We start from the raw sequence: 25,227 nt of genomic DNA on the forward strand, positions 1-25,227 counted from the left end.
CTTCCTGCTGCACTGTGACCCCTTGAGGCTGGGTTTGTCACTTACTCTCAAACCCTGTAAGGTGAATTTGTCAACCTCTACACTGCAGAAAATCCACCCATTTTCTTCATCTTATCAAATTCATGGTCATGGTGGAGACTACCCCAGCTGTTATAGTGCGAGACGTGTGATACTTGGAGTGACAGGCCACCATTCACGCTCACAGTCACCTACGGCTAATTATGTAAGGAAGCTGGAGAACATGCAACTCTTGGATTTTAACCCAGGGCCTATGCTTATGCTATGCTAACCACAGCACCACCGTGCCACACAACCGAGATGGTGCAGCTCGTCCACACGGACTTAAACATTTTTGTGGGAGGAAAAGGTGTTAAGAGTACCCTGAGTGGTGATTTGGAAGAGTTTACCAAAACACAAACCCGTACTGGGATATCACACTTCTTTTATATTATGGAATATATAATGTATAAAACGTTGCTCGGTCTTACTGAGTACTTTTAAATGGAGTCTGCATTCTGGTCAATCTTTAATGATCATCCTGATATCTGATCAGGGTAGTTCCAGCCTTCAAATAGAGAAAAGTTGCTTTCCCTCCTGAGCTCAGGTTTTTGTACTTGGTGAATGAGCGATTATAAAGTACATTTGATGGTGGTTTATCAGTTTATTGATTACATGGCATTTTGTTATGAATCCCATACTAGGAAGCAGTAAATTACTTCAATTTTGGTGTAATTAATATTCAGTATGTATAACAATCCCAGCAAAATGATTTGCAGGGTAACTTGACTGCATGAGACTCTACATTATTTGTTTTCCTAGTTTCTGTGTATTCTGCTCAGATGACCTGAACACACAGCATCACTGCAGTTTAATTTAGCATCTCACAGGTAACATTTCACCATGGATTCATCAAAGAAAGGAACAACTGTATAATATAGATCACAAAAACATTGGGTTATGTTCTATGTCGTCTCTGCAATGTAAATGTTGAGGGCTAGGTTGTGAGAAGAACACATCTGTGGGGGAAAAAAAGACTTTCTCAACTTAAGAAACTAGTACAAGTTTCGAGCAGCTACAGTTAGAAAAGTAAACAAGCTTCTTAGATTTTAAAGACTCATTGGCAGCAGTTATTGAAATGTTAGCAGGAATAGAAGAAGCCACATACTGAAAATATGCCAGCATTATACGCAGAGCAGTTCTAACTACATGCCTACTGTTTTATTTTTCATACAGTGCATGAAGCAACTCCAATCTGCTGTGATCAGATATAATCAGCGAAGTGAGCAGCTTATAAAGTCTAGAGTTATTTTTATTTTGCTGTCGAGGGTAAGAAAGTAAATTGTCGTTTCAAGACAGGCCTGCAAACGCACACTCTTCCTGTTTTTTCTTTCATCACGATTTACATACAGAAGAATGACAAATTAAAGGCAAAACCAAAATAAGGCCGTTCTGTTTAAATGACCAACCAGAGTAGCCTCAGCGTGCCCTGAGATCTCCGGAGCTCTGCTGCAGGGATGAAACCTCTTCCCAAAAGTTATTCCCTCGTTTAGTATTTAAATGATGATGGAAAGCCTAACGTGAAACTTCAACAAGGAAGATCTGCTCATCAACCTGTGTTAGGCTGCTTTTTGTTCTCTGCATCACTCCCTCTAGTCCAATCATCTTCTTGTCTGCCTTCTTTGAGCCAATCAACCTCCACTTTCCATGGTTTAAAACTGTGCTGTCTGTCATTCTCCCTTTCAGACTCATTTGTGCAACCACCCCCATTTCCACCTTACAGACACCTCAGTCAGCGCTCCAACCAAGCTTCGTCTTCATCTTCGCCACCACCAGGGTCTAGACTCTTGGGGGTCCTGCCCTAAATCCTATCACCGCCGGGTGATAGGATTTAGGGTAATTATGTAATCTTGGAAGAGAACCACTCCCATCATGGTGGACATGTTTCATCCTAGGATAAAGGAGATTACACAAACAAATTCATATTGATTTCGAGCAACCCGACAATCCAAGGGGACATGAGCCATGCCAGGAAAACAGGGGCAGGCACTTTATCACCCCACTGTGATGACTGCAACAACAAAGAAATGAAGCTGCATCAAAGAACTTGCCAAGTAGGTGTTTTACAAAGTGGCTGTCTTCAAGTGCCTCTTGCCCAGAATTCCCTTACAAAGATTAAAGAATCATCGAACAACGTGCCGATGACACAACTAGCTCCTCAGGCTGTGGCTTGCTTTTTGCTTTGGACACTCGCTGTGGCGTTTTTCTTCTACGGAGGTGAATGGTTCAAATCATCCAAATACCAGCTGAGTCAAGTTTGGATAAGCCGCCAGTTTTTTTCCTTTCATGTGCCACCTGTCTGTATTTCTAAAATTTTAGTCTACATATACTGCCATCCATTTCCCATGCCCTAAATATTTACTGCTTTGACAGAAGCCGGCAAATAGAAAGTGCTCTTTGCAAAGAAAAAAGAAAAAAGCTCAGAAGTCTGTCTAGCTTTTTACAAGGCAATGTTAATAAATCGAGCCGAGCCTAAAGTATGTAGTCTATCTCTGAGTACAGCGTGTCTGCCAGGTCCTCTTCACTCGAGTCCTCTCCTTTCAGGCACATTGACCCTCTTCTGTGGAGGAAAAAAAAGAGAATACTACAGCATCATACATACATAAAACTTTAATATTTTTGGGGTACCGGTATTTTAATCTGTTTTATGTGATTATATGTACTGCACTCACCCCAGGTCTTGACAGTGGAGATCTCCTGCACAGGGGCAATATTTCCTGGGTCCCTCATCTTGCGGGCCCCAGGACAACAACTCAGTCAGGTGGTTTGAGGCACCAAAGCAGCGCTCACGTTCAATAGGCTTGGCCGAACAGACGGGGAAGAGGAGGACTAATCACCACACAAAACAAAAACAAAGGTAAGTTCTCTGGGGGTGTGTAGGTAGTGACTGATAAACACATGCTGTACTACATACCGTTATGGAAAGCACAGCAGAGGTCTGGGCTGCAGTCAGTCTGGTATTGACAAGTGCTTCCGGCCTCTCCCTTGGTTGCATTTTGGCTGCACTGGCCCCACACACAGAGCTGTTCGCCACAGCACTCTGCATCCTTAGTGCAGGACTAAGAAAAGTAGCATTTGAGCAAACAGCCAACAATTCAGCAGGCAGCCCTTCTCCTAACACAGATGCTTTAAAAGAACATGCACCTCCACTGTAACAACACTGAGATTCCTGGGAGAATTACATTATACATGCTTCCTTTAGGCAGTATCATCAGAAAGCACAGGATACATTTTCATTGCTGTGCAGATGACACCCAGCTCTATCTGTCCATGAAGCCAGATAACACACACCAATTAGTTAAACTGCAGGAATGTCTTAAAGACATAAAGACCTGGTCGACCTCTAACATTCTGCTTCTAAATTCAGATAAAACTGAGGTGACTGTACTCGGCCCTAAAAATCTTAGAAATCCGGTTTCTAACCAGATTCTTACTCTGGATGGCATGACCTCGGCCTCCAGCAACACTGAGGAATCTTAGAGTCATTTTTGACCAGGATATGTACTTCAATGCACATATTAAACAAATATGTAGGACTGCTTTCTGCCATTTGCACAATATCTCTAAAATTAGAAATATCCTGTCCCAGAGCGACGCTGAAAAACTAGTTCATGCATTTATGACTTCTAGGCTGAACTACTGTAAATAGTTTTTATCAGGATGTTCTAAAACTCCCTGAAAAGCCTTCGTGTGATCCAAAATGCTGCAGCAAGAGTACTGACAGGGACTAGAAAGAGAGAGCATATTTCTCTTATATTGGCTTCCCTTCATTGGCTCCCTGTTAAATCCAGAATTGAATTCAAAATCCTGCTCCTCACATACAAGGTCTTAAATAATCAGGCTCCATCTTATCCTAATGACCTTATAGTACCATATCACACCATTAGAGCACTTCACTCTCGCACTGCAGGCCTACTTGTTGTTCCTAGAGTATTTAAAAGTAGAATGGGAGGCAAAGCCTTCAGTTTTCAGGCCCCTCTTCTGTGGAACCAGCAGTTTATATTCAGGAGACAGACACTATCTATGCTCTTAAGATTAGGCTTAAAACGTTCCTTTTTGATAAAGCCTATAGTTAGGGCTGGATCAGGTACAATATAAAGTGCCTCGAGGCAACTGTTGTTGTAATTTGGCGCTGTACATATAAATTTGAATTGAATTGTATTGAGCACAAATGGCGTTAATTATTCTCCAATCCTGCTGACTTAAAGAATATATATAAATATATAAATGAGATCAGCAGGTCAGCTGATCTGTGATTGCAGTGGAAAGAGATCCTAATATCACATCTTTAAGACACTGCAAAGTCACAGTTTTCCACGTCAGCGACTTTGAGAAGACACAGATCCTGTCCTCTGTGCATTTATCCTCCCTCTACCCTTGTTTGGCAGGCTGCCATCATCTTCCACTGCTTTTTTCATACGTCAACATCAACACTAATATATCCAATTGAGACTCAGCTGAACAAGCAACACAGGTAGAACAGAGTCCTGAATAAAACCAATGAGATAAGAGGACTTTGATTTGAATCGCTTTTGTTCTCTATGTTCTCCGAGAGAGCAGATGGAAGGGAAGAGCTCATATTTAACCTGCCCCCCTTTCATGAGATGCTCACAGGACAGAGTGCTTGGAAACAGCACACTCCAATTACACTTGTGGACGCACTGCAATGCAGTCAGTGTGAAACCTCAGCAGGCTGGATGTAAGAGCGCATCGTGTTGTGCGTGTTGGAAAGCGTCAGACAGGAGAAACAGTGCGTTTTAGAGAAGAATTATGAAAACAGTGAAGACGTCCACAGAAAAGTCTCTTAGGTTGACTCACCATATCGAGCGCTTTACATGGCAGACACTTGGCATTATGTGGGTCGTGAAGGCAGTACCTTCCCTTTCCACAGTCATCGTCACTGATGCATCCCTAAATACGAGAGAGGCGAGACTACATCAGGCCAGCTCGTTTTTCTAATTACATTTAAATATTAAATATGGGTCTGACAGCTCTAGTCAGAGAAACCCTTAACTGAATACACATTCACAACACAGTACAGTTGAAGGTGTTGAAGCACAAAACATATATTAATGCGGCACCTTCTCTGGTTTTATTTATTATTTAGACTGACGCCTGACCTAGTTTTTCTGTTCTGTGTCTAACATCAAATCACCCAACAGATTTTGCCAAAATAAACGGTGAGACAGCGTGTAAATGTAGCAAGATGCTAACCACATAAATGGAGATTCTTTTACTCATACAGGAAAAACTAGGCTGATATTTTGGACTGATGCTTTTATTAGTTGCACTGTGACACCCCGAGCCACAAAACTTGAGTTATCAGAAAGCTACCCAACTGGATTTGACAGTTAATCACCATATGTCCAAAAGTGCTTGGTTACATAACCTCACTTTGTGTTTGCAGCTTTAGTCCTAAAGCACGTAATCATCACTTATTTAAAAATGACAAACCTAGTAGACCATTTGAGAATTGACATCTTTACCACTTATTTGTACACAGGAAAAGGGCCGAATGGAGACAAAAGTACGCTTTTGATTCGTTTGCTGACATAGTGCCAAGTCAGTGGCTGTGATGGTGCACCAAGACATTATGCAACCTCTTCAGCGATGATAACCGAGCAGCTGAAGGTCATACAAAAGCTAGATTTCTTTTTGAACGTGCAGGTAAACAGGACGGGCTTACGTGATCGACTCTGTTCTCCAGGTCGTTAGAACTGTCGACTGTGGTAATGTTGTTTGTCTCCTGGGTGAAGATGGGACATACATTAAGTTTCAATCACAAGGGGAAACAAACAGTGCCTCACTTTACTTTACTGTTTCTTAGCCTACCTGGTCTTTATCAGTCACTTTATCAGAAGCATTTGCATTGTGAAGACTCGACTGAGAGTTCTCCTCATTTATCTGAAAGGATTTTGGAGAGGATCAAAGCCAGATTTCAGGAAAAAAGATGCATAACTCTGATGTTACTTTATTGCTGCATCTGATCTTCATTTCTGTCCAGAGATTGAAGTGTTTTAAAAAAAATACTTTCATCATACAACCCACTGAGATCCTACATACTACAGGCAGTTAGGTAATGCTATATGTCATGTAAAAAGCTGAGTGAGAGGTGCAACTGGCTGCTTACTTGGTGAAACGAGTCCTCGGGCTTTTGCTGTGGATCCTCTGGCAGCTGCTCCACTTCCACAAATACGCTGTCCGGCTCCGCTTGTCCCTGTGCAGAGTCATTCTCCAGGATGTGACTAATGCCCGGGTCCACTATCTCAGGGAGGATGCCATTGCAGACTGCTGTGACAGCCAAAACGAGCAGGATGGCTGGCACCATGCTGCTGCTGAGGATGCTGCTGCTGCACTCCGAGGAGGGTGTGGCAGTGATGCTGAGAAACACAAACAGCGTCACCACAGCTGATGTTTCCGTCACTGCAGGGTTTTTCCATCAAACCTCCACATTCATGACGGCCCCTTAACAGGTGAAATAACAATAGAAATAATACATAAAATGAAAAATAAGCCGACTTGATAATGTGCGCATTATTTTAATTGTGTGTTACCAACTTAACAGCGCACTTCAAACATAGTTCCGGCCAGGTTTAACCACTATTCGAAGTCAATAGGCGAGGTAAACAGTGAGTAAGCGTAGCCCAGGTAAACAGAGACGAGGTTTTTCTTCTCTGCCGTTAAAAACAAAAATAAAATGGAAAAACACACATCAAACTTGACTTTTTTTTAAACGCAGGTGTGCTTGCAGTTTTACACAGAAGCTGGTGATGTAAGCGGAAGTATACTTTAGCTGCTAAAACAGTTACGAAAAATTGTAAACTGTCATCATTGAGCCCTGTTCTCAAAAACGGACATTCACTCTGTGAAGCTGAGAAAGTTTTCAAAACATGTTTAGCGCCATCTTCTGTCGGTAGGGAACACGACATCATGTGGTTGACTGCGGCTAACGGACTAGCATTAGTTTATGTTAGCTAACTACTGACAGTATCGAGAACAAAGAGGAAAACGAGGACACTAAAACTAAAAATCAGTTTTGTGCTGCCCCTGGCTGCAACAATGAGTTTTCCATTAAGAAACTCCACCAGGGCAGGACCTCCAGACCTCCCTCTCCCTATAGCCACCTCCTCCAGCCTTTCCGGGTGAACACCAAGGTGTTCCCAGGCCAGCTGAGAGATATCATCTCTCCCGCGTGTCCTGGGTCTGCCCTGTGGGCATACCTGGAACACCTCACCCAGGAGGCATCCTAGTGAGATACCCGAACCCCCTCCACTGGCTTCTTTCAATGTGGAGCAGCAGTGGCTCTACTCACGTCACTACCCACAGTCTTCAGCACGACTGATCGGTACAGTGTCCGCATCACTGCAGGGGCAGCACCAATCCATCTGTCAATTTCCCGTGCGTAAAGTAAATAAATAAATAAATAAAATAAAAATAATCCCTGGACTGTCCTGTAGTTGCACACATTTTTTGACAAAATTCACCTACTCACCTATTGCCATCGACTTTAACATTTAACATGCTGACTGATGCTTGAAGTGTCTGAGATGCAGCTTTTACATCTGCTACATCCTGAAAGCACACTTGTAGCTGTACCCAATGACAAGAGGATGATTATTATTATTACACACTCCTAACACTAACTCTAACTGACTCTAACTAACTCTGCATTTCTGTTCTGCAGCCTTTGGTTCTTCAGCTCAAACTCTTGACATTTCTCCTGCGGTTGTTGTTTGGCTTCCATGTGTTTGTTTAGCTGATATTGCTTGTAGTCATTTTCTATTTCAGTTATCAAGTGGGCATCTTTCAGCTTTTCTTTAAGCTCTGCCACTTTCAGATGCATCTTTCTCTCCATTATTTCATATTTGTGCTCCAGCTGTTTAGGTTTTTTGTTTTCCTCCAGCTGTGCATAGTGGCTTTTTATGTTTTCCACCTCCATGTTCTCTTTCTTCAGTATTTGGTTTTCCTCCTCCAGATGTTTGTTTTTTTTCCTCAAGTTGCGTTTCTGAATCGGCAAAGGTATCAACATGAAGGAAATTCCTTCTTTTGTTGCGGAGTCCATTGAGGCAACCCCTCAACATGTAAGTACTCTCTCGCAGTTTGCAGTTTTCCCTCGGAGATCTCGTTGGGATTAGCACAGTTATTTCGTGGGTGTCTGGGGTTATTGTTTCTTTGGGACATGGCAGCAAACTAGAGATTTTCCAGTCCGGTTTTACATCCTTACATAGCACTGAATCAGCCATTTGAAAAAATTTTAATTACATATTTTTAGCTACTGATGCTGGTGACTGTCTTGTTCTTGTGCTTTTAGATTTGACAGCTGCGTTTGATACAGTGGATCGTGCCATTTTACTGTGGGCATAAGAGGCACAGCACTGGAGTGGTTCAGGCTCTACTTGGCAGAGTGAACTTTTTGTGTCAGTCTCTGTGACCATGTGTCGTCCTCCGCTCATCTCTTGTGCGGTGTCCCACAGGGCTCAGTTCTAGGGCCCCTCCTCTTTTCTTTGTGTCTGCTCCCTCTTGGTTTTATATTGAGAAAACACAGCATTGCATTTCACTTTTATGCTGATGACTGTCAGATCTATGTCCCTCTAAAGAAAAAAGGCACATATTCCGTACAGCCATTACTTCAGTGTCTTGATAACATTAAGGCTTGGTTGTCTCTTACGTTTTTAAAAATCAATGACAAAAAGACTGAGGTGATGGTTTTTGGTAGCCCCACTGAGACCCCCAATGTGTATTTAGATTCCTTGGCCCTGTATAATAAGCCAACTGTCACAAACCTGGGGGTCAAAGGGGACTCTGAACTGAAGCTTGACGGTCAGATTAAGGCAGTGGTAAAATCTAGCTTCTTTCCGCTGAGGCAGTTGACTAAAATAAAACCAATTCTTTCATGGCAGCACTTGGAGACAGTTATAGAATAGAATTCAACTTTATTGTCATTGCACATGTCACAGGTACAGGGCAACGAAATGCAGTTTGCATCCACGCCTTTGTTAGCACTCGGCTGGATTACTGTAGTGCACTTTATATAGGGGTCAGTGCTTCATACATTACTCATCTACAGAGGGTGCAAAATACTGCAGCTTGTCTGTTATCTAACACTCGAAAGTGTAAGCACATTTCCCCTATTTTAGCTTCACTTCACTGGTTGCCCATTCCTTTTAGGATCCATTTTAAAATTCTTTTATTTGCTTTTAAAGCCCTCCATAGCCTATATCTCTCTGTGTTGCTACAGCCTTATACAATCACCAGCTCTCAGGTCAGCTGATCACCTGTTCCTGAATGTAAACAGGACTGAGCGTAAACTTAGAGGAGATCGTGCTTTTTCTGTAGCAGCTTCAAAACTGTGGAACAATCTGCCTTTAGAGATTAGACAGGCCTCTTCTCTGCCTGTTTTTAAATCAATTCTAAAAACCCATTTGTTCACCCTGGCCTTTGACACCACTTGAGATGTTGGTTTTTTTACTTGACTGCAGTGAGCTGATGATGTTGGTTTTAGTGAGATGTTGGCCTTTATTTTAGTTGTTTTTGTTGATTCTATGATGTTTTATGTTGTTTTTTATATAGGGCTGTTTTAATTTTTATGTATTATGTGTTTAACTTTTTTTTGTAACTTTTATTCTATTGTTCTTAACTTATTTACTGTACAGCACTTTGGTCCTGTGCTGGCTATTTTAAAGTACTTTATAAATAAAGTTGGATTGGATTGGAGTGTAACTAGATTCTGTCTTCTATCTTAGCGATAAGACGAGTGGAAATCCTTCTTGGATACTAGTTGAAAATGTGTAAAAATGCTTCTTCTCAGTACATCTTCGCAGGAGAAGTTTAGTTGAAGTTTGACGGACACAAAAACACTGAGGGTCAGACTGAACGCGGGTTCTTTATAAGCATTTCTTCTGATGACGTCACAGTTCGATGGCTCTTTGATCTCAGTGAGTTTGCAATGTAATTGGCTTATTCATACCACGTGACATTAATGAGTCTAATTCATCCAGTCATTGACCTAATGTGTTTAACTATTAGAGGTAAGCCACGTACTTTGCAAAAGTATTAATAAAGTTTCCCTCTGTGTCATGAATAATGAAGAATCCCAAACTCCCGCGCTACTAAAAAAATGGAGCACTGTAACAAAAAATAATTTCCCCCAGGGATCAATAAAGTATTCTGATTCTGATTCTGATTCTGATACTCACCAGACACCTGCTTCAGAAGTCATCATTCCATTCAATGGGCATTATTAGCAGAAATCAGCCCCATAGATATGGGCCAGTAGTGCCTTCTACACCTGCTAGTTTGTTCAGAAGGGTGTTCAGATCATCATTCAGATGGAGGATCCTTAACAGGAGCCAGTGTGTACGGGTAAGACCATTTAAATGGACAGCATTAACAAAGTGACTATGAAAACTCCATCCATTCGCTTCCGAATATCCTTTCCAGGGTCACGGGGGCGCTGGAGCCTATCCCAGCTGTCATGGGGTGAGAGGCAGGGTACACCCTGGACAAGTTGCCAGTCTGTCGCAGGGCTAACGCACAGAGACAGACAACCAGTCCCACTCACATTCACTCCCGCATTTACACCTATGGGCAATTTACATTGATCAATTAACCTGTCCCCACTAACTGGATGTCTTTGGACTGTGGGAGAACTTTTAAGCAGTTTGTATAAGCTAAATGCTTATGCAACCTGTTGCAAGAGCTTGGTCTGCACAGCTGGCAAAAAGTCAGACTTGTTTCCGGTGGGTGTTGGACTCTGTCAGGGACAGGGACAAATTCCTGCCCCAAGTGGAGGAGTTTAAGTATCTTGGGGTTTTGTTCACAAGTGACGGGAGAAGGCTGCAGTGATACAGCGTCTGCATCACTGCAGCCGCTGTATCAGTCTGTCGTTGTGAAGAGACAGCTGAGAGTAAAAGACAAGCTCTCAATGTACCGGTCGGTCTACATCCTTAACCTCACCTGTGGTCATGATCTGTGGATAGTGACGAAAAGAATGAGATCACGGAAATAAGCGGCGGAAATGAGCTTTCTCTGAAGGTTGATGAGTTCGGCCATCCAGGAGGTGGGTGGGGAGAGGGAGGTCTGGGCTTCTCTGCTTAGGCTGTTTCCCCGCAAACCGGCTCGGGATAAGCAGATGGATGGATGTACTTGTAAGCAATAAAAAAAATACTTTTACATCATTTTATAGATTATATAATTTACATTTACTTCCATCTAGAAAGTCAGCATATATTTAATTTGTGTTTGTATTTGGTGGAATCAATGTAAAAACAAAAATTAAAAATACAAATCTAATAAAATAATCATTATGTACATTAAAATGTAAAAAAATAAAATAAAGATGTGTCACACATTGGCCCTAAATCTTTCCATATGACTGGGTAGCATTACTAATTTAATTAGTATTCTTTCTTTTTTTTGCTTGACTGCATTTTGATGATTAATTATGTGCACTATTCGGCTTCTTCAGTAGGATTATAGCTTTTAGGCAAGTAAAAAGTCTAAATAAAATTTGACCCGCTTTGGATATTTGAATGTTGGTAGTCTTGATGTAAGAGTCACACAAGTCAGTCATGACAAACGTAAACCCCTCGATTTCCAGGGGTACGATCGTTGTGACATCAGTTTTGGCAGTAATAAATTTGTTAATACTTTTAGCTAAATTTTTTATCCATAAATGTAAGTTTACTTATAAAACACCATATTTCTGTCATTTTCTTAAGGATGTGGAATTGTACATCCAATCAGTATCAGACTCCACCAACAAAAAAGCTCTTAAAACATCATATATATGTGAATTTTTGTGTGTATCCATATAATTATTATTTTTTACCCCTGGTTTTGTGTGTTCATGTTCTGTTCTTTGTATACTTCATCTGTTCGTATGTTGTATACTCACTGTTTGTCCAATAAAGTTCTTTAAAAAAAAAAAAAAAAGGCAAGCATTAAAATAAAATTTAAAAAAGACCAGTTTTGATAGACATTGCTTTCTTGGGCTCGCCACAAAACGTCCTGCAAAAATAAATGAATATATAAAAAGGGAGTCACACAATAAAATAAATAATTTAGTCTTGTCTTCATTTTTCTTTCAAAAAAGTCTCCCCTGAAATGACTAATTTTGTTTAAGAGCTATTAAAACAAATACAACAACAACAACACGCACAAAAAAATCACTCTGATCCAAGAAACTGACAAAATATGTCTTCATCTCAAAGTTTTCCACAAACAGAACTGCAAAATGGGCTTATTGTCAGGTCAAATGTGTGATATATGTGTGACAGAAATCCACACTGCACACTGATGTGGCAGTAACAAGCAACCTGTCAACCAACCCCGGTGTTCACCGGTCCAGCGTACCAGTGGAAACCCGCTCAAACAGAAGCGTGAGACGTGGTAGTTTTCTTTCTATTTCAAAAACAGGCCACAAGATGGCGCAACGCACTTTAAAAATAAACCTATATCCGTCCTTGCCGCCTATTTTAAGCCTTTTTTCAAATGGTTTGCTCACAGGTTTTGTCCACGGTGCTGTGGTTTTGTACATTTCCTGCTGACAAGCTGCAAAACATGACCCACAGTGTTGACTAAGTGGAGTTTCTGGCGCCTCGTAGTCTCGTCTTCCACCCGAATAACTTTTTTGATATTTACAGGTTTAGTTAGATGTGTTTAGTTAGTGTATTTGGATCTTCCTCAGTAATAATGACTTAATCATCTTTTTAAATAAAAGCATTTTTGATTTGAAGTATTTATTTACGTTGGTAATCCTTTAATATTCAGGGGTGGATCCAGTGTGTTGTGCGGGCAGCTCTCACCTGCTTTCTGCGCAGACAGCAGGTGGTCGGCGGAGCGGTGCCCTTCCCTGAGAAAGTGTGGATTAAACAGCAGCCACAGGCGCTGTGCCCACGTGGGATGTGTCCCACGTTAGAGCACCGCCCCTTAATCGCTGGACGCAGCTGCACAGAAACTACTGCCTGTCAGTCTGACTTAGGACGCACTTTACTTTCCACAGCAGTCCCGCAGCTCGATTAACCGAAGACTCAGGCAGAAAGGCGCACAAGGTAAGTTCTGCTCTTTCACGCTGTGTACGTTTCTGATGTCATTAGTGCCAGCTGTGGGAGGTGTGACCGTGAGACACCTGATAGAAGTTTTTGATCCTGTTAAGCAACGCGATCAAAGTTAGCAGTTATTACACCGGGAATGAATGACAGGCACGCTGTTAGCGAGAAATCCAGGATTCACTCCAGTCATTACTTTGTATGCTGTTTCGTTTGTTTACTGATTTATCCACGATCACTGTTTCTCATGTCGTTGGAGCTTTCTGAACTGGTGCCGAAAACTGAAGCGTGATCATATCGCTTCCCGGTTGAAGGCTGCCTGAGAGCAGTCAGACATCTGACAGAGGCTCGTTCCTATTCTCTGATAACAAAAAAGGTTATCTGCACTTCGCCCAGCCTACTTTAGTTTAGTTTTGTTTGTTTTTGGTGCTGTTGTGCTGCTGTAAGCCATAAATCGTGTGTAGTGTGCCAGCCTGTCAAACATGACTCCAGGGACCTTTATTTAAAACCCGGAATGAGATCTTTTCTATGCATCGAAGTTCAAAAAGGTAAAGCTGCTGGTTAGTTAACTCTTCCTCTCATAACCACCTACTCAGTGGCTTCTAGACTCTAAATACCACCTCAGGCTTTATTTATTTTGAGCTGCACACCGACATACGTTGCATTATAAAGAAAGGTGTGGTGTTGGCAGCCTTTACAGGCCGGCTACTAAAAAGAAGCTCAATGAGAGGCAGAAGCCACCTGTTAATGTTTTGCAGTGTAACTACAAGTTAATACACAGCTGGACCTAGGATCTAGCAGGTCTTCCTGATGAAGCAGGAAAAAGCCCTTCAGCCTAGACTAATTTGTTTATCCTTCTTCCATGTGTTTCAACATACTGCACGAGCTCGCCGGCTGCTATGTTTCATATGGCTTGGGAGATGATTCATGAGACACAGTTTTCTGGAAGCTCTAAAGAGTCATACAAATAGCGGTAGCGCTCCTTCCCAGTGCTGTGTGAGCAATCATTTCCTGTGTAGTTTAAGAATGTGAAGTTTAGATACAGCTTAGGTTTGCCCATCGAACTGTGAGAATGAAAGATTGCTGTACAGTGCAGCGAGGAATGCCCAAACCTCTACATTGGAGAGACCAAACAGCCACTTCACAAGCGCATGGCACAACACAGAAGAGCCACCTCCACAGGACAAGACTCAGCAGTCCATCTGCATCTTAAGGATAAAGGACACTCTTTCGAGGATGCCAATGTTCACATTTTGGACAGAGAGGACAGATGGTTTGAAAGAGGAGTGAAAGAAGCCATCTATGTCCACTGTGAGCGACCATCTTTGAACAGAGGCGGGGGTTTACGACACCAACTCTCTGCCATCTATAATCCAGTTCTGAGATCTCTCCCCAGACGCCTTAACGCCCACTCACATCCTGGGCCATCTGACCTCAGGAATTCGCATGATAAGGTGGAGCCAGGTTTCACAATGAACTCACCTGAAACTCTGACTGATTGGGACCCACACCCAGTTTCACACCTTGGCTCAGACGATTAGAGGATCATCAGGGGGTCCTTTTGTCCCTCTGTGGGGGGTCACTCCCACTAGGTTTATATCTGGGACTCTCCACCATTTGACCTTAGAACTGAAGAAGCTTCTCGGATGAGAGGTGAAACGTCTAAAAGTAACTTAAAGAAGTCCAGACGCTTTTCTTTGCAAGCTCCTTTGACTACAATGACCTGGATGACTGAGAACCTTCACAGACAGAATGAAAGATTATTCTCCAGCATGGAAAGAGTGTTTTTTTGTTTTGTTTGTTTTAATCCCTGCTGGACTTTATATTTTATAGTAAACAACCTCTTTCTGCATCAACATCGAAGTGCGACCGCAGAATTCTCCTCTCGCTCGAATTCCCCTTTCATTTACCCTTTTTTTGGCTTCATGCATTATGATGTAAAATGCGTTGGAAGTCACAGTAAACTGTATATTCTTGTCTCAGTGGCTTTGACGCTCGTGCGCCAAACATGGTGAGCTATGACAGATTCATCTGTGATTCCTGGTTGTCTCCTTTTAGCACTGAAGTGTACTGTACATCTGAAAGAATACACAAACATCAAGCAGCAATAGGGGCTGTACGTCAGATTCTTGAACCATTGTAACACATGAGGAACCAGTGCGATAAACTGACTGGTGAAACGGAAGCATACAAACGTCCCCATTTGTAAACTGCCACTTTACTGTTGAAAAAATGAGTGTGACAGGGTTCAGTAGCTTACATTGCAAATTCCCATGGCAGCATTTCATTTTTAGTTTGCAATTACCAGCTTTACTGGAGTTTAACCTAACAACAGTCCCTGGAGGTTCAGTGAGTGCAGAAAGCTGCACAGCCCCCTTGACTCATGGTGCCAACTGAGGAACTACAGTTTTATGGTCCTTATGAAGGATCTAAAAGAAACGTTATTTAATAGACCAAAGTCTATCTTTAGTTTCAGGATAGTTATCAGGGTTTTAAGACCTTTGCCTGACAAAACAGGTCAATTTATATACGCACAGTGGGTGGCATGGTTGTGTGATGGTCAACACTAGTAAGCGCTAGTAATCACCTCACAGTAAGAAGAGCCTGGGTTTAAATCCACTGGCCTGAGCTGTGGCTCATGCTCGGTGATCAGAAGGCTGGTGGTTCAATCCTTGATTCCTCCGCTCCACATGCCAAAGTATTCTTGGGCAAGATGTATCTACTAGAGTGTAAGTGTGTGAATGCTAGACTGTGGGAAGAAAAATTCCCTTTAACAGGAAAAGCCAGGCTCACCGAGGGCCAGCTATCTGCGATGACAGGTTGGGCTGAGGGAAGGAAGACAGCACAAAAAACCTGCTCTGGAAGAGAGATTAATAACTAATGATTAAATAAAAAGTGGTGTGAAGCACATAGTGGGTGAAGAAGGTGAGTGAACACGAAACATTTAGTGCATTATGGGAAGCCCCTGGCAGCCTAGGCCTATTGCAGCGAACTAAGGGAGGATTCAGGGTCACCTGATCAGGGTCATGGTCAAGCTTTGATAGAGGCCGCAAGGATCTTTGGGGTGGAACAGGGTTGGTGAGCAGTTTCTAGATCTGTGCAACAGGGGCTTATCTTGCAGGTGGTGTGCAGGCATCCAGGTGAAAAATATGAAGTCAGGTTGAGTTGAAGGGAAATTTGCCCCCTGCTCCCTTAACGAGTTGCCACAGTGGATGGCTTTCCTCCATTCCTTTTTTTAAAAATCGTTTCGTTCCTTTTTTAGTATTAATGATTGGTGAAACTGTGGGACTTTTGAGTCATATTAATGATTGTGAAGGTTGTGATTGTGCTAATACATTTCACAGTTTATGGTGTTTCGACCCAGTTCTGCCTCTGAAACAGTGTTTGTTGCTTGGTTAGGATTAGGTTAGATGGTTACAGTCATCAAGACATCTACTTGTGAGCTTGTCGAGTATTAAAATCACTGAATGTCTTTGTGAACTGAATTGTTAAAAATATGTGAGGTACAGTAAAAACAATGAGTTTCACACAGCCTGAAACACTACAAGTGGAAGCTTGTAGTCATTATTGCCAGGGAGGTGTTGTAAACTTTCTCCTTCCTCTCTGCAATATGTTTCCTTCCTTGTTCCACAGCATAAAAAACAGGCACATGTGTCCAGGCATCAGCTACACTAAAAGAGACAGGAGCTCTGGGAGATAGGTGCGGCCCGTCGTTCCGTGTGGTCTGCTGCTTAATCATCTGCGCCATGGTTAAAGTTCCCATTTGACTCGTAGGAGTCATCTCTGCCACTTCAGGTCAGCTTAAAATAGGACAGCAAACAAACACATTTCTGCTTCCCCATTTCTACATTGCAACATTGGCACATATCGCATATAAACACAGTTAAGCTGGAGCCACTGAAGGACCGACACAGCTGTAGTAATTTTACTGTGGTGCGGTGCATCACCTGAAGCGTTAGCCTGATGGTACCAAACTCTGACTCTTATTGGGTTGAACTTTGTGCAATTTTGTGGGTTTTTCTGGCGCTAATCTAGTTTACAGAGTCTCTTGTTTACATGTTTTTGCTTGTGACGATGTCCTTTCGTATCATGTGCTGTTTTCTTTTGCAACATGACACTTGTCTATTCCAAGACTAGCTTTCATGATTGCTGGCGTACAGAAGCTGCTGTTCCTGCCAGGCAGTGATACACGGCTGTACAAACCTTTAATGTGCCTCTCTGTGGTGTGAGTGGTCCAAGTTCACTGATGTGTAATGTTAGGTTGTCGTGAGTCCGTTTATTGGTTTATTAAGGAGACTGTAGGGACTTCTAATAACGTGTAGGTAGATGTAATAATTGCTCCTGTAAATTGTTGGTGTCAGTGCGACTCTTGATAAATTATTTTCTGATAGAGCCATGTGGAGAACACGCCTTGCAGGTCAAATGGGCATCCAAAAAGCAGCCCCGAAGCTTCACAAGTCTGCTCCCGTTTGAGTGAATTTAGACCTTTCCCCCTCTGAAGTTGACTGATGTATACTGTGATCTGTCAGTCTTTCTACCTATCTCATGACAAATCTTCCTTTGTTTTGGCAATGCTGCCTGAACACGCAGCCAGATTTCTGAGAGCTGAGATAATACTGTGGAGCTTTGGGGCCTGGTGGAGGGCAGAGCCCACAGGCTGAAGTCCACATGAGTGCAATGTTTTCAGAGGCAAGCTGCCTGCTTATCAGGTCTACAGAGGGTTCCTTCCTGGTTTTCTTCAATCCAGTCTGTAATTACTGTTGCTGGCTGACGGCACTACAGTATGTGCATTTCCCAGCACTCCCAATGTTTTCCTTGTGTTGTCAGCTTCCTATTGTATCCTGATAGCCAGAAGCTCCGTGCTCTGCAGAAACAAATGAAGACAGTGCATTGACACTTGATCCAGTTTCTTACATTGTATTTATTGCCTTTAGGTTTAAAGCACAACCGTTTTCACATGGTGTTGTTCAATCACTGATTGTCTTACACTCAGTGAGTTAAGAGTATCTCTTAGAGATAAAAATGTTGATATTCTGTACTTATTTGCTGTCAGACTTCCGTGGAATCTGCCACTGAATTGATCTTTTTAACAAGCTTTGCCTGTGTAGCTAATACCCAGATATAGCTCGCTCTTTGACCTCCAAACAGTCTGCACTAGAGTCGGAACGATGTATCAGTTCACTGTTATTATTGGCTGATGTTTGCCTTTTGGAGATCCTGTCTTTCTCTCAACCATCAAGTTATCTAATGTATCTTAATAGGTTACTGTTCCCGTTAATAATTTTACATGTAAAAAGAAAAAAGGCTTATGAGCTAATGAGCTAATACTGTTGCACATGTTCAGAGGATATCCGTCCACTTATGACCACTAATCACAGATTGTGATAGGCTAAATGTTACTCACTGCACGCTCGCTGGTTTAAAGTGGAAGTTGGAATATTTGACTGTGAATCAAACCTCCTTGATGACTTTTTTGGTGGGAGCACTGATGTCATTTTCTGGTCATGACGTAGAGCTAGATCTACCAGAAGCTTGGTAGTTCAGTCCATGGTTCTGGGTCTATGTTTGCTTTTATAGAGTCTAAAAGTGCGATATGAACACCAAAAATGTCATAAAATAAAATTCAAATAAAATTTGAATTTGAATTTGAATTTGAAATGGTTTAAAATTGTTTTCTTATCAATTTTTGACATAGTCCATTAAATAGTTTTCGAATTTAACATCATAATTGAGTGTTTCTTAGTCTTAGACTAGCTAGTTAGTCTACTTTCCCCCCCCTTCGTTTAGTCGACTATGAAATTAATTGACAGGAACATCCTTAGTGTGCACATGTTTGTTTGTTTTTTATCTGAGTGGAGGTCTCTTCATTGAGAAACTGATACTGCAAACCTCAGCCACCACTAGGCAGAGGTGGGAAGTAACGAAGTACAAATACTTCATTACTGTGCTTAAGTAGAATTTTTATGTCTCTGTACTTTACTTGAGTAGTGATTTTTCTGACAAGTGTTTACTTTCACGCCTTACATTTTCAAAATGGCCTTGTTTATTTTGCTTTAAGTCATTTGAGGGAAGTTATTAATTCCTCACTGCGGGCCATTAAACATCACACCGATGTGAGCCTAAACAGCAACACAGGAAAGAAAATCCTGCTCGCCTATTAGTCACCAGGGGATGTCACGTAAAGATAGATGAAAGAGCCAAAATGGCATGGCATAGTCATGGGTTAAAGTGTTTTTATTTATTTACTTATTTTGCGCAACATTATTATTAGTTTTGTATTCACATTTTTGTTTAGTTGAAAGGATTTATGTTTGAAGCCTTGTAGTTTTCTCATGGTGGTTTTGAACGTTTGTTTTCCTTTCCTTCTTTGTTCATTTACCTCATGTGGTATATACACATCTACCCAAAGTCTATAACATCAACATGCAGATCATTTAAACTGCCAGTTCAACTAAGCAGACTCATCAAATCAATGAACCCAAAGCAAACAGAAGTCAACTGACTTAAAGTAAAGAAAAAGGGTTGCCAGTAGGGAAAATAGTGGCCAGTGTGAATGCCATATCTATGAAAATTTAGAGAAAAAATTGATTCAACTGAATAATAAGGAAAAAACAAACAGACTGACACCATAAAGTCACAAGTAAATGAATCGTTGTTGCTTTTTCCCCCCCTCTTTGGTGCCATTTTTCCTTTTCCAGATACACAGGTATACAAAGGCCATACTACATAGGGTACAAAATATTTTGTTTATGCCTCTTTTTAAAAAATGATTTCTGGCTTTGCTAGTAACAAATTAACATGTTCCTGAGGGCCACAGACAAAGAAAGTATATATCTTATAGAGTAGTGTAGGAGGACATAAAGATTTAAAGATTTTTGTTGTGTAGGTGTTGCAGGTACACTTTCACATTCCTAAGATTCCTCCTTTATCATACTGAAAACTGATACCTGGCGGTGTCTCTCAAAGACACGTCAGTGCTTTCATTTTATATGTAGGACACTCAGTTGCATGCTCATCCGTATGCAGGAATGAGATAAAATGTTCTCACAGTACTGTGAAAAACAAAGTACATCGCATGATTCAGTAGCTTGAAAAACCACATTTAGCATCAAGAACCTAAAGTAATTGTTTTCTGTAGGATTGTGTCATTCTGTCAATTTGTTGTGGAGGAATTTTGTCCCACTTTTCTTTACAAGAATCTTCCAAATCAAATTTGGAGAGCTACCTGCTCCAGTGACCCAACATGAGAGCCGTGTGCTTGGGATCATTGTCCTCTTGCATGACCTAGTTTAGGCCAAGCTTACTGTTAGTCTTACATTTGATTCTCGAACAAGTTGTTATATAGAGGAGGTCAGGGTGGGCTCAATAACTCTAAGGTCCTGTGGCTGCAAAAAAACAAAACAAAAAAAGCCTAAATCATCACCCCTCCACCACTTTGGCTGACAGTTGGTATGAGGTGTTTGTGCTGATATGCTGTGTTTGGTTTTTCCCAGATGTGGTGCTGGGAATTATGGTCAAACATCTTCACTTTGGTCTTGTCTCACCAAAGGAGATTCATCCAGAAGTCTTGTGGTTTGTTCAGATGCGACTTTGCAAACCTAAGCTGTGCTTACAAGTTCTTTTTTAAGAGGAAAAGAGCCTTTCTCTTGGCCACTGTTCCAAACAAGCATTTGTTGTTCAGGAGTTTTGTTTCTTTTGTTTCTTTTTTTTTTTACAACAAAATGATTGCACAAAGTACTGTGACATCACTGAAAATTTATCAGATATTAGTACTTCCTGGATTGATAATTAAAACAAACAAACCAAAGCTATTTCTATATAAAAACCAGCCTTTTTACAATTAATCACTTCCCTTGATCTTCTCAGGACTAAGGTAGTTTCACTTAATTATACTCCTTTCTAAACACACAGGAAACTTAAACCTACATGCAATCAAAATCTCCAATCCTATTAAGCATTATATGGTTAGACATAAGACGTGTATGGCGTGTGTGCATGTGCGTTCAGCCTGCTTCATCTGTCATTAGTTATATTTTTTACAGCTGCTTTGCGGATTCACTGTGTCGGCCCACAAGTGACTTTCCATTCTGTCAGGCAGGGATGGTGAAGTCATAGGACTCTGCCAGAGACAGTGCAGTTAGAGTGTTGAGCATCGACTTGGCTCTGAAGACAGTAAGTGGTACCTTTTCAATAGTCCTCGCAGGCTCCTATAGCAGATGTTTCCAATAAGGGTGCCTGTTTTACCACTTTGCTTAGACTGTAATGTGAATACATAAATGCAGTAAACATCTCTTTGACTGAGCCGTCCACCAAGGGCATGAGAGCTTATTGAACACTCACCAAAGTTTAGAGTAAAATGATGTCATTGCATAGAGAAAATACAGCAACAGACAATAGTGATGACAATGGAAATTTCTTTTGTTCATTTTGTGGTATAACTTAGCAGCCCAAAAGATTATTATAATGCAAATGTCAAAGAAAATGACTAAATACAGGCAATGGAAGACATTACAAAAGCTTAAAAAACCCCATGAATATACAACAATATTCCAATCACAGTTTCCTGCCATGCATGTAGGATTAAAGCTTGTGTATCATTAATCACGCTCATCGTAGTTCTTGCTTGTCAGTTGTTGACAATTAAGAGTAGATTTCCCAAAAATCTGTGGAGGTGGTCCTGCGAGTTGTGGCTGGTGAAGCCAGAGGGCTAGCAGTGTGAGTGTTGAACTCATGCTGATGGAGCAGTTCAGGGCTCTTCTAGCCACGTGGCAAAGGAATGCCAGCTCACTGAGTGAGGCTGGATGTTTGCTGTGAAGGCCTCAGAGGTCTGTGAGATTTACTGACAGGACAGGAGCTTTTTGAAGCACACACAATGGTATACGTCTTTTCAATTGGTTTGACAATGTTCCCTTTCCCAGCCGGTTTCTAAAGTGTAAAGCCACACCGACAGGAGCAGCAAAACAGGATGCAAACACAGGGCCAAACAGGATCTTTTGCAAATGAATATGTTAATTTTAGCCTGGGGACACTGTTGTTGCTGTGGTAGCAACATTCAAAATCTCACCACATTCAAAACACAATCCAAACTGTCCTGACCCAGGGTTCAATGGTCGTTGAATGTGAGTAAATTTCACTGGTTGCTTGTTGTTGTTTTTTATTTATTCTTTTAATTTCGTTTCTGACTTAAGCTCCCTACGACAGTCGCGCTCATGTAGGCCCGTGGGCCCGTGGATTTGATAGTAAGACTGTGTTATTCTTTAGCTCTGGCCAAGTCTTGCACTTGTAGACTGACCTCTTTTCAAACCATGCCTATGTCCCTCCATTAGACATTAAAATACCAAAGGCAGACTTCGCCCAAAACTCACGGAAGCTGTGGTCTCCACCCAAGTTAGCCCACACATGCTTAATGCAGACATTTTTCACATTTCGCTTTGATGTTGAACCCCTGGCACAGACTTTTGTGGCGTGGTTTTCAAAATGCTTGATGGTTGTTTGGAAGAAAGAGAGAAGTGAAGGTTTTTTTTGTTCTGTCAGTTCAGCTCTGCGATGACACGAGCATGTGTTATTAACAATCGCTTTCACACGCAGGCGCATAATGAATACAAATATCTGAGTACAAGGTGGGCTATAAAGCGTGCATACCTAATCACATCTATCAGCCTATGTTAGTCTAACGTTTCCTTACAGTGAATTTCAAGGACCTCTTTCTTCCTTCCAAAAACACTGTCTGGTTTTTTAGTGGAGCGAAAAATACCGCAAGATAAATAAAGTGATATGCAAAAGTCTTGAGCCGCCCTCATTTCTCTATAATTTGTTTCCAAGGAACCAGACTTTGTTTTATTATTTTTTAAGCAGCTTTGAACAATAGTTCTCCAGGCTTTCATAGTTTTCGAGGAAACTGGAAAAATGGAGGATAAAAGAAGAAGTGACAGGCCTAAAAACTATCCACAGCAGATGAACTGTATTTGAAAGTCATGCCCTAAAGAAATAGGGAAAAAGTCTGATCAGATGGGAGGTCAGGCAAGAGGTCCAACAGTGAGTGTTCACAGCCATCTGTAACACCTGATGGATGCTCTGTCATGTTTGTGGCTGGATTTCAGCCAGTGGTGATGGGAATCTTGTCAAAATTGATGGAATTACGAACACACCATCAGATGTTGATCCACCATGCAGTAACATTGGGAAAGTAACTGATTGGCAAAGGTGGATCCCAAAAACAGTGCCAATACAGTAAAGGCAAACCCAAATAGTGTTCCATTGTGTGTTTTTCTATCAGTCATGGATTGGCCTCCCCACAACCCGGACCCCAACATTACTGAAGCAGTGTGGGATCATCAGACAGAACAAATATATAATGCCAAATCGCAACAACAGTTGGCTCAAGGTGCTTCATAATGTAAGGTTTAGACCCTACAACACTGCAGAGATGCCCCCAACAACCATGAGTAACAAGGAAGAAGACTCTGGCAGAACCAGTCTTAGGGAACGGCAGCCATCTAAAGATAGTCACACCAAATAATCCAGATTGTTACAATTCTTTAAACTCCGTTTCGCACCTGATATGCTACATTTATGTTGACATGTTTTAACAAATCGCTGCACCTTCACTTTATTGTGTTATTATTTTAGGGAATGGAGCCCATGATGGGCTTCATTGGTGTTTGATATATAAATGCTAGTTACTCAATTTAAAACTGGCTATGATGGAAATGTTTTCTTTTTTCTTGTATCAAAATGAATCCCAGTCAAAAACATGCTACAGTTTTAGTTGCATGTTACATTATTTTCATGCCGATGTTCTTGTGTAAAATTGAAACTTTTCTTTATTGCAAAGCTGTCAAACACACTTGAAGCTGCTGAAAAGTTTGACTCTTTGTTGTACCAGGACGTACTACACAAAACCACAGAGACCTCAATTTACAGGCTCCCATGGTTATGCCTCTATAAAGCACGAGTAGTAAATATGCTCCAACAGCTGCCCGATGTTGACAGACTGACTCATTCTACTTCTGTGCTCGGTTTTCTCTCTAGTGTTTGTCTCAAATCCTCCTGTGTGCTTGAAATTTTATCTTGTTGATGTGGGTGTAAGCTTACTGTGTTTCAAAATGCCTGTTGACTTAGTGTGGAGTGGCACTGACTGTCCTGTAATTTAAAGCAATTCGTTATGGTAAGCCGGAGTCATGCAGTAGATAGAATCCAGCTGTGTTGTCAACCTACCTTAAAATACTTCAGCGTTTTAGTTTACAAACCCTTAAAAGAGCTCGATGTAACATAAGGAAAATGCTTAGTTTAGTCATTCTAATAACAGAATAGGGAAAAACGTCATTTGCCTAAAGCAACCTATGAGAGACTCTTTGCCATAAGATGACGTCAGGCTCTTATGTGTCTTGCCTCCTCAGACGGGGCATGATGGTGCGTGCCAAGCTGAGGGTGTAGCCACATCTGGCAGAGACCGCTGAACTAAGCAGGCGCCTCCGTACACCAGACCATCTACTGCAGCTGGGAAGATGGGAGAGACAGAGGAGGAGAGGGACAATGTAGGGAAGCTGTTTGAGAACTTCATCCAGGCCTCGACCTGCAAAGGAGCCCTTCAGGCCTTTAACGTCCTCTGCAGATGCCAGAACCTCGACCCCGCAGAGCACAGCACCTTCTACAACAGTCTGAAGGCAAAGGTTACTTCCTGGAAAGCAAAAGCGCTTTGGAGTAAGCTCGACAAGAGGATGTCCCATAAGGAGTACAGAAAAGGCCAAGCCTGTGCGGGCACTAAGGTTGGTTTGATTACATCTTTGTGCATCTACTGTACATACTGCAAAAAAGTCATATGAGGTGTTGACATGATATATTCTGTTTATATTTATCAACTGCTCTCCACAGCCCCATAAATTCTTTGATTATTTCCTGGAGTGGCCATGTTGCTATTTTTAAAAAGTCTCCTTGTTAGTGGTTTCGAGGATCCTTTACCCCAGACTGCAGAGTCTACTGCATGACAGCAGCTGTTTTGTTGGGGTTTTTTATAGAAGAAACAACGATAGACGTCATCTTTTTCACACCGTTTTTCATTTGCTTGACAAAACCTTTCAGCAGCCAGCTCTCATATTTTGACTCTAAGCTTCACTTTTGA

General features: G+C 41.6%; 2 protein-coding genes across 15 annotated transcripts in view; one reads left to right on the forward strand and one right to left on the reverse strand.

Moving 5' to 3' along the window:
* Positions 1-853: 853 nt before the first annotated feature.
* dkk3a (dickkopf WNT signaling pathway inhibitor 3a) lies at positions 854-12,926 on the reverse strand. Of its 7 annotated transcripts, XM_085454067.1 has the most exons (9): positions 7,278-7,330; positions 6,612-6,731; positions 6,188-6,522; positions 5,890-5,961; positions 5,744-5,803; positions 4,876-4,968; positions 2,972-3,116; positions 2,730-2,886; positions 854-2,617 (listed from the first exon to the last, which is right to left on the reverse strand). In XM_085454067.1, exons 3-9 carry the CDS (start codon positions 6,383-6,385, stop codon positions 2,530-2,532), a joined length of 813 nt encoding a protein of 270 aa, XP_085310193.1. In that variant the 5' UTR covers positions 6,386-6,522; positions 6,612-6,731; positions 7,278-7,330; the 3' UTR covers positions 854-2,529. The 7 variants fall into 7 exon arrangements, with proteins under 7 accessions (XP_085310193.1, XP_085310201.1, XP_085310227.1 ...); XM_085454075.1 differs by lacking the exons at positions 6,612-6,731; positions 7,278-7,330 and adding an exon at positions 12,864-12,926; XM_085454101.1 differs by lacking the exons at positions 6,612-6,731; positions 7,278-7,330 and adding an exon at positions 12,864-12,894 and having other exon boundaries at positions 6,188-6,437.
* An 81-nt stretch (positions 12,927-13,007) lies between these two features.
* The window catches only part of mical2a (microtubule associated monooxygenase, calponin and LIM domain containing 2a), a 59,895-nt gene continuing 47,675 nt past the window's right edge, over positions 13,008-25,227 (forward strand). For 6 of the 8 annotated variants that reach the window (XM_085454018.1, XM_085454001.1, XM_085454008.1 and 3 more), the window contains exons 1-2: positions 13,008-13,109; positions 24,506-24,874. In XM_085454018.1, coding sequence (XP_085310144.1) covers positions 24,614-24,874 — 261 coding nt within the window. In that variant the 5' untranslated portion in view covers positions 13,008-13,109; positions 24,506-24,613. The remainder of the gene's footprint in view (positions 13,110-24,505; positions 24,875-25,227) is intronic. The other 2 variants (XM_085454025.1, XM_085454035.1) reach the window with 1 other exon arrangement.

Source organism: Copadichromis virginalis, linkage group LG1, assembly GCF_057382275.1.
Source record: "Copadichromis virginalis isolate Kocher_CV1m ecotype Utaka linkage group LG1, C_Virginalis_male_GT1.1, whole genome shotgun sequence".
NCBI lineage: Eukaryota > Metazoa > Chordata > Actinopteri > Cichliformes > Cichlidae > Copadichromis > Copadichromis virginalis.

What these genes read in the sequence shown, in the direction of transcription:
- dkk3a (XM_085454075.1), bottom strand. Translation starts at nt 6,385, where the DNA reads ATGGTGCCAGCCATCCTGCTCGTTTTGGCTGTCACAGCAGTCTGCAAT. An exon ending in CCGAGGACTCGTTTCACCAA is followed by an intron (nt 5,962 to 6,187) that starts GTAAGCAGCCAG and finishes AAATCCTTTCAG; the next exon opens with ATAAATGAGGAGAACTCTCA. An exon ending in AAGTGACTGATAAAGACCAG is followed by an intron (nt 5,804 to 5,889) that starts GTAGGCTAAGAA and finishes ATCTTCACCCAG; the next exon opens with GAGACAAACAACATTACCAC.